General features: G+C 43.6%; 1 protein-coding gene across 1 annotated transcript in view; it reads right to left on the bottom strand.

The window, feature by feature from the left end:
• LOC311232333 (dystrophin-like) overlaps window positions 1-10000 on the bottom strand; it is a gene marked incomplete at both ends in the record, with an annotated part of 98279 nt that overhangs the window by 17793 nt on the left and 70486 nt on the right. The window contains 1 exon segment of the mRNA XM_084319091.1: window positions 1089-1212. Coding sequence (XP_084175217.1) covers window positions 1089-1212 — 124 coding nt within the window.

Below are 10000 nucleotides of genomic sequence, written 5' to 3'. Positions count from 1 at the left end.
GGAACCGCTCCCGCCTACCTCCGGTCAATGGTCTCTAACTACACACCCTCAAGACCCCTACGCTCTGCGTCTTCTGGCCGCCTCAGATCTACTCCTATCCAAGCTCCCGGAGGGTCATCAAAGAGAAGCCGCCTATTCTCAGTCCTTGCCCCACAATGGTGGAATGAACTACCCATCCCAGTTAGGACAGCCGAATCCCGTCCAATCTTTCGCCGTCGACTAAAGACTCACTTCTTCAACCATTATCTGAAATGATAAAAAAAAAAAAATCTAACCCCGACTAACCTTAATGTCATGCACTTGTCCTAATAAACTAACCTACACTGTAACACGCAACACTTTGATGAACATTGTTACTCAGCTGATAGAGTTATACCCTTCTTGCTGTCTTGTCGCACAGAACTTGTAAGTCGCTTTGGATAAAAGCGTCAGCTAAATGACTAAATGTAAATGTAAATGTAAATGTATGTGTGTGTGTCTGTGTGTGTGTGTTTGTGTGTGTGTGTGTCTGTGTGTGTGTGTGTATGTGTGTGTATGTGTGTGTCTGTGTGTGTGCGTGTGTGTGTGTATGTGTGTGTCTGTGTGTATGTGTGTGTGTCTGTGTGTGTATGTATGTGTGTGTGTGTGTGTGTCTGTGTCTCTCTGTGTGTGTGTATGTATGTGCGCGCGCGTGTGTGTGTGTGTGTGTGTGGCTGTGTCTCTCTCTGTGTGTGTGTGTGTGTGTGTGTGTGTGTGTGTGTGTGTGTGTGTGTGTGTGTGTGTGTGTGTGTGTGTGTGTGTGTATGTATGTGTGTGTGTGTCTGTGTCTCTGTGTGTGTGTGTGTGTGTGTGTCTCTGTGTATGTGTATGTATGTGTGTGTGTGTGTGTGTGTCTCTCTCTGTGTGTGTGTGTGTGTGTGTGTGTGTGTGTGTGTGTGTGTGTGTGTGTGTGTGTGTGTGTGTGTGTGTGTGTGTGTGTGTATGTATGTGTGTGTGTGTGTCTGTGTCTCTGTGTGTGTGTGTGTGTGTGTGTGTGTGTGTGTGTGCGTGTGTGTGTGTGTGTGTGTATGTATGTGTGTGTGTGTCTGTGTCTCTGTGTGTGTGTTTACCAGGACTTTGTCGTGCAGCTCCTGTATGCTGCCTTCTTTGCGGGAGAGAGAGAACTCTGGATGCTGCAGGATGGCCTCGCCACGCGTCATGTAGCTGTGTACCTCCGTGAAGTCCACGTCAAACCTACACACACACACACACACACGCACACACATGCACACACGCACACACACACACACAGACACACACAGACACACACAGACACACACAGACACACACACCCACATACAATGATGAAGGCACACATAATAAGCAAGAAGACATTTAGCAAATATGCAAACACACAAAGACAAAAACAGACACAAACACATTTACATTTAAATTTCATACACACACACACACTAATGTGCACACACACACACACACACACACACACACACACACACACACACACACACACACACACACACACACTCACAGAGACGCCAGGCACACTATTATTTATTTATTACTATTAACACAATTTCACTGATTTCAATAATTCCACTCTAATTCTAACCTTAACCTTAAACCCAACCCCTAACATGACTTGTGCACGCACGCATGCACGCACGCACGCACGCACGCACGCACGCACGCACGTTTGTGTGAAAGCGATTAACAAATAAATCTGACTTTGACTTTTGGACCTTGGGCCTTGGAGCTATGGCTCTAGCCGGGGACGTCAGCCAGACGAACCCTGGACACCTCCTTCCACGGTAATAAATCGTGAGACAGATTTTCTGGAATACGAGTGTCCCAGTGGCCAGGGTTTGTTTTACAAGGTTAGGGGAACAATTCGCTTCATATCCGTTTGTCCTGTGACTCATTTAGTTGAATAGAATATTCCGTGTCCCCGACGTCGTTTTCCATGAACTGTCAAAAAGCGTCACTTTCAAGACGTCATGAATCAGAGTCTTGGCCAGTCTGGTTCCTGGCCTTCATCACGGCATGGTTATGATTTAAACATCCTATTTCAACGTTTTCATGTTTTTTAAAGGTGCTATAGATAACATTCAGCCCCTAGAGATGTTGCACTCGACCACCAGCATGTAATTTACCCAATCAGATGCATGTACAACAACAACATTCATTTTGGAAATAATGAATCAATTCTGAAGCTGAAGGTTCTTCCTCCTCTCGCTGCATTTAAAAGTATGATCTCAGACCACTGTGTGTCCACTTGTAACTGTCTCAGCTGATTTGTTATCGTTTCATCTTTTCGTGGCTGATCAAACATCAGGGGACTGGACTGGTGTGGTGGCAATCCGACTCGTTTGGCTAACAAGCCGGTGCACGCCGTGGTGGCCGGAGCAACGCAAAGCTTCATGGTAAATGGGCTGAATTTCTATAGATCTGTTATCCAAAGCTCTTTACAACTTATGCCTCAAATTCACCAATTCCTTCGGATGAGACGCTAAACCGAGGTCCTGACTGACTTCAGTCGTTAAAGAACGCCTATCGCAAAGAGTAGGGGGTTCCCCCACGTTCCTGGCCAAATTCCCAATCAGGTCTCTGACATCAAGGCCACCTAATCATCCCTTGGCTGATATCAATCCCTGTCTCCTGAGCCGTTCAGCCATTGTGTAGTGTGATGTGTGCCTGGTGCCAGTGTATGGCAGCCATTGAGCCTGCGTAGCCCAAGGTTGGGTGGTACCAGTGGTGGTGAAGGAGGCCATTTCCACCCTACATTGTGGGGAGCGCTTTGAGTGTCTAGAAAAGCGCTATATAAATGTAATGAATTATTATTATTATTATTAATTCACTCACACATTCACACACCGATGGCGGAGGCGACCATGCAAGGTGCCAGCCTGCTCATCAGGAGCAGTTAGGGGTTAAGTGTCTTGCTCAAGGACACTTCAACATGCTGCCAGGAGGAGCTGGAATTTAACCAGGAATCTTCCGATTACCAGACGACTAGCCCACTTCTCCTGTATGGTCGCTTTAACATATTGCCTTTAAATAGACTTATTCACACTCACAAATACATATCGAACCGACCAAAATGTTAGGAATATTGGAATTCGGTTCAAAGGTGGATTTATCCAGAGTATTTATTCAATACACGAATGAAGATAAACATTTACCACACACATGGGATTTCACAAGACCCAGAGACGTATCAGGAGTCGTCCTATTCATTAAACCTGTTTACTGTCAATATATTCACCACTGTTCAAGGTTGTCTGTCTCATTACTTATGTTTATGATCTAAAAACCCTCTCCCAATGGCATTAGTATGTCCAGGGGGATCTGGTGATGATGATTATAAGTACCTCCACTGATTTGATCTCATCTTACAAACAGCAGGTCAGTGTTTTTTAACCACCTGGGAAATTAAAGCCAAATGTCTACTGCTGGTTAGACACGTGAAAGGTTGCATTTAAATCAATCCACATCATGACAATTACTAGCAATTTTACGTTTACACAGTATCTGCAGGTTTCAACAAGTAAAATGTAAGACTTTTTAATACCACTTGAATTGAATACCAATTTCGCTACCATACTAGCAAAAGAAAACATAAAACACATAGCGACAATGAACTGGCGGCTGTACTTGTGTACCAATTAAAATTCTCCAGTGTGACATACAAGCTCTCGCAAGACACACCAAGCTCCCGGTAGCCCTGCAAAAAACAACAACTTGAATACAAAAACATTTCACATATTTTATAATTTGATTTAATCTCCCTGTGCAATTTAAATGTAAGACTTTTTAATACCGTTTAAGGCCTTAAATTGATCATTATGAATTTAATCAATCTTAAGGAAAAACCGGAAGTTACGTATGTATCCTAAGCAGTTTCGCGAGAGAAAAAGAGAGAAAGCGGAGAGAGGGGGTTTTCCGGTGTCATGTTGCCTTGTGGCAAGAGAGAGAGACGTAAATTGACCAGTCGAGAGAACTGTTTACTGGGATACGGAGACATGGAGGCGGCACTAGCGTGGAGGGTGGGCTCCCGCTGTCGTGCTGTGTTCCCCGGGGATGGCAAGGTGTATCTGGGGTTTGTTTCCTGGATCGAGGGTGAAGAATGCAGGGTCACGTTTGACGGCTATGAAGGAAACGAGGCGATGGGTATGTCCGCCTTGCAGCTCCCTGATGGAGTGAGCTTGGCGTTGGGAGATGAGGCGGGTAGTGGGAGCGGAGGAGGTGACGGCGGGGTAGGGAACGGCCATGGCAGGGGAAAGGGGTCGGATGATGACAGTATGGAGTGTGGTGCGGGGGGTGAGAGCGGGGGAGAAGGGTAGAGTAAGGTGGAGAAGAAGAGCAGGGACAGTGGGGGGAAGGGGCTTAAGAGGAAGAAGGGTAGGGGTGATAGCTCAAGTGGGTCTGATGATGAGGGTAGAGGTAATGATATTGCAGAAGTGATTCATGTAGTGGTTAGATTTGTGGGATGGGAGAGTTAGAAAGGTAGGGCCGGTCGAGTTAACCAGTCTCATAGGTGCGCAGTTAGGTGAGGTAAAGTTTGCAAAGGTTTTGGGAGATGGGAATCTGATTGTAGGGTGTGTGAGTGTAGAGCAGGTGGAGAAGGCTAGGAAGATGAGGAGCATTGGTGGAGTTAGTATAAGTAAAGTGGTAAGAGTGGGGGAGAAAAGGGAGGGGGGGTGTAAGGGGGTGATAGTTGGGATACCGGTCGAGGTTAGCGTAGAGCAGCTGGTGGGAGATTTGAAGAGAAACGTGCGTAATAGGAAAGTTAAGAGTGCAGAAAGGATGAAGAGAGGAGCAGATAAGATAGAGACGAAGACAGTAGTGATTCAGTTTGAGGGTGAGGTTGTTCCTAGTGTGTTTATAGGGTTTATGGTGTTTAGGGTTAGGGAGTTTGTTCAGAGTCCTATGAGGTGTTATAGGTGTCAAGAGTTTGGGCATATAGCCGTTGCATGTACAGTAGGAAGGAACAGAGGTGTGCTAGGTGTGGCGGGGACCATGATTATGGGAAGTGTGGAGATGGGGTGAAGCTGAAGTGTTGTAGTTGTGGTGGGGAGCATAGTGTAGTGTTTAGGGGTTGTGAGGTGATGAAGAGGGAGGTTGTGGTTCAGAGAGTGAGAAGGGAGGGTAAGTTGTCGTATGCAGAGGCGGCTAGGAGGGTAGGACGGGGGAGTCAAGATAGGGTACAGGGGTTTGGAGAAAGTCATTTGGCAGAGAGGGTAGGATAGGGTCAAGATAGGGTACAGGGGTTTGGAGAAAGGCATTTGGCAGAAAGGGTAGGACAGGGTCAAGATAGGGTACAGGGGTTTGGAGAAGGGCATTTGGCAGAGAGGGTAGGACAGGGTCAAGATAGGGTACAGGGGTTTGGAGAAGGGCATTTGGCAGAGAGGGTAGGACAGGGGGATAGAGAGAGGGTGTGGGAGGAGAAGTTTAGTATTGTGGCCTTTGTGGCAGGAGTAGTTAATGCTACGGCAATGGTTAAGGGCAGAACGGAAAGGATAAAGATGATTGTTAGAGTGGCAGTTCAACACTTGGGCATGGAAGGTTTGAAATGGGAGGATGTGGTTAAGGAATTAGAGAAGGGGATTGTGAGTATTCAGGAAGTCCAGAGTCAACCCAGTGGAGGCAGGGAGTGTATCACAGAGGGGGGCTCAGTCGGGGAGGAGCAGCATTAGCTGCACTTCGTGATGGGGAGGGGAAAATTTACACTGTAGGGGATAAAATATTCCAGAAGATGGCGGTAAATGCCCCAGTCATGGTGGCCATCCGCCGTAAAAACACCAATAAGAAGAAGAATCAATCTTAAGACTTTTTAATACCCCGCAGATACCGCGTCTCTACAAATCGTAGCTCCAGTTCTGCAGACCCCTCTCTGATTGGTTGAGTTCCATTTCTGCAGCCCCCTCTCTGATTGGTTGAGCGAAGCCCCTCTCTGATTGGTTGAGCGAAGCCCCTCTCTAAGGTACGCGAGGGAGGTGCGCGTAAGGTTATCGAGGTGCTCTCGCCAAGAAAAGAAAAAGATGTCGCAAATGTAATGCCGCAAATATAATGTTATGTTATGTTGGCTCGCTGCGGGTAGGCCGAAGAAAAGTGTGGTGAGCACAGACCATCGCTATAGTTTCCCAACAGGAGTAAAGTCTGGAACGCACCACAGCCTGTCACAAGCAGTAGAGATGTGTCGTAGCAATCCGAAGTGACATTGACCACCAATATAGCATGTACATAAAGACCCAGTGCCTCATCCGGAGCTAACAGTGTATTGCACTATCACAGGACCTAGCATGTCCTACCATGCTCTGTAAATAAACGTATGTACATATACCGATATGCCCTACTCTGTTTACTTGTTTTATTGCACAATGTCGTTCTATTGGATTCTATTATATGTTATTACTATTGTATTATGCACATCGTTGCGGGCAAGACCACCCGCATTTCATTGTAAACTTGTATGCAAATAAACAACTTGTGACAAATAAAACTCTTGACTTGACTTGACCACCAGCCTCTCTCTCTTAAGGCATTAACTGGGTTAATTAATCTAAATGTTATATTGTTAACTGTTTAGTTAGGCATTAACTGTGTTAATCTAAATGTTATATTGTAACTGTCTAGTTAGGCATTAACTGTGTTAATCTAAATGTTACATTGTAACTGTCTAGTTAAGGCATTAACTGGGTTAAGTGGGGAGTGCGTCATGGTACAGTTTCAGTAAGTGGGGAGTGTAAACAAGTTGAACGCGTCACGTGAAATAACGTTATGTGAATAAACCTATAACGTTACAATGCACAGTTTCTGACAGCTGGCTGTGTTGTGAAATGTGCATAACGTTATGAATAAACCGCGAAGTCACGCGAAATAACGTTATAAACGTGAATCTGGTAGTACATTTATTTTTATCTTCTTGAGATGATAACATTACATCCGCCTTTTACCGCATGACGAGCTAAACCAATCAGAGAGGGGCTTCGCTCAACCAATCAAAGAGGGGGCTGCAGAAATGGAGCTCAACCAATCAGAGAGGGGTCTGCAGAACTGGAGCTACGATTTGTAGAGACGTGCAGATACCTTGGTTAACCCTTCCAGGTGTCCAAGATTCTCATATGTGATCAGGATTTTGAGAAGTGAACATTCTGATAATGATCTAACGATGGCTATTGGCCACTGTCAGGATTGGGGGGGGGGGGGGTGTAGGACACACACGCAGACACACACAGCAAGGGGAATCTTAAAGTTGCCACTGGAATCACAGAGCGATGAGAGAGGGTGGGGGAAAACACAAGAATAAAATAAATAAAAATAAAAGCTGTAGAAAACACAAAACACCAGTATAAAAGTAACTGGGGAAAAAACCTAAAGTAACCACCACTGCCTAGCAGTTGGAAAACAACAAGAAACCAACAGCACTATAGAGAGAGAAAACCCTAGAAGCATGAGCTTGGGACGCTCCTCTACTATTGAGGGAAAACATGAAATGGACAACAAGCATCTGAACACAGTCAACCGAACCTACTTAAAGGCACTGCACACCTGACACCAATCAGGTGGCAATCAAGCCCACACACCTGCTATGCCGCATGGCAATTAACTGGTGTCTGGTGATTGACAGCTCACCAGAGAAAACCAAAAAGAACTGGTGTCTGGTGATTGACAGCTCACCAGAGAAAAGCAAAAAGAACTGGTGTCTGGTGATTGACAGCTCACCAGAGGAAAACCCAAAATACATCCAAAGCACACTAGAATAAACTAAAATAAAACCCACATAAGCGTGATCCATCACAGGCCACTGAAACGTACCAGACGGTTCCAACTTAACAACATAAACATTCTAAATAGACTAGTTAATTTCCTGTCACAGCGTTTGCTAATATCAGTAGCATGACGGGAAATAAACTAGTTGGGTCGAAGCTGTTCCTTAGAAACGTGATTCCGCTCAAACCAACCTATAGAGTTCTAGACTTCTAAGATTTCCAAAACGCACACCTGTAAGGGTTAAATAGATTTTCCTCTAAAATCATTTTTGAGGGTGTGCAAGGTCGAAGGCTGGACACATAATTCAGCACCTCGGAGGTGCTCAAACTGTTCGATTTTCACTGTAATAAGTCTGTTAGGATCAAGAGGAGCGGCCGCGTGAGTCATTACTCACAGCTGTTAAACGTAGCATAACGAGACTGTACTCTGGGCGCCGCTGGCAACATGAACACCTTCTCGGAGCTGCCTACGACAGATGTGAAGTAACAGTCATGTCATGTTCCCCGAAGACCCCCAGGTAGAACTAATACCATCTGGAGAGGAGGCGGAGAGAGGTTCAAAACTTTCTACTACTTTGTTGCTATAGACGGTCTCAACATTGAACATTCTACAGTAAATAGAGTTCCTTTCCTGTTGTTTATAGTTATAGTTTAGTTTAGTTTAGTTATCTCAGTCTTGAACTTTTTTCTTTACAATGTATGTACATAGAAATCAATAATAAGTCCTTTTTGTGTATCAAAATAGAAAGAAAACAATATTAGAATGGCCGAAAAGGTGTATGAAGAAGCCTACGCTTATATACCACCCGTCTAACAATATATCATTAACCCTTTAGTCATTTAAAACAGTATATACCTACCTTTCTAACAATATATCATTAACCCATTGTCATTTAAAACATTATATACCTACCCTTATAACAATATATCATTAACCCTTTAGTCATTTAAAACATTATATACCTACTAGGGGTGTAAAGGTACATGTATCCGTACCGAACCGAACCGATTCAGTGTGTACCGTATCGTACCGAACGGCTGTGTAGTGTACCGAACTAATACAACGGTATGTTAACCACTAACAACCGCCCACCGGGGGCTGTTTTTTTCACAATCTAATATAATAACTTTTTTTACAAGTCGATTATTAATTTCAATATAGAATATTCGTTGACAGCCCTACAAGTACAATTCGTTACTGCACACTACATCACCCCTGAGTGGAACATGGAAAGCCAAACTTTTCCCCACTGTACCGAAAACCGCACCGAACCGTACCGTGTTTTTTGTGTACAGTTACACCCCTAATACCTACCCTTCTAACAATATATAATTAATCCTTTAGTAATTTAAAACATTATATACCTACCCTTCTAAAAATATATCATTAAACCTTTAGTCGTTTAAAAACATGGAAATAACAGGAACAACTAAAAATATATTCAAAGGGTTCAAATACAATACAATACACTTATAGTTTTTTTTTGCAAAGTGTACTGTATTACACATTTTTCTATTCATTTTCACAACTGTTCCAGAAGTTGATCCCTTTGACTGATATAACTGATATAATTTCTTTTGTTTTGTTTTTAATATTTGTCTAATTTATATATACTCCATATATGTACATTGTAACGTTATATTACTATTGCACTTTACTGTTACATTTGCACTCAGGTTAGGTGCCAACTATTTTTGTTGTACTGTACTTGTGCTGTATAATGAGAATACATTTGAATCCAATCTAATCTAATACCACACAACAACGTCTACTTTATTACTACAGTTTACTATCAAAAGTACCACACATCTCAACACAACCTACTTTTTCCCACTACATTGTACTGTGTTATCGAAGATAACCCACACTTCCAAGATGGCCTACCACAGGCTACAGTGTTACCTACCTGCTTAGGTACGACAGCAGAAAGGGATGCATGAAACTGAACGTTTCAATACAAGAGATAGAAAATCACCTTCAGTCTCAAAGACATTCACATCATTACATTCCAAAGTAACACCACACGCTACAGACACGTGCACGCGGACACAGACAACACCGTAGATCACAACACAGACACACACCCTTGAGTTTGACATTCATGCCCAAAGAGTTTCTCACTTAATTGCTGAGGTTATTAGTGATTTATAATTAGAAAATGATTAGTAATCTTGGCCTTTGCTTTGTGCACACATTTATAATTAGGGAAAATGATTAGCAATTTTTACTTTACTTTACTTTGCACTCAGCA

Source organism: Notolepis coatsorum, assembly GCF_963971535.1.
Source record: "Notolepis coatsorum genome assembly, chromosome: 1".
NCBI lineage: Eukaryota > Metazoa > Chordata > Actinopteri > Aulopiformes > Paralepididae > Notolepis > Notolepis coatsorum.
Note: the sequence above shows the minus strand (reverse complement) of the source record. Positions and strands in the feature narration are given on the sequence as shown.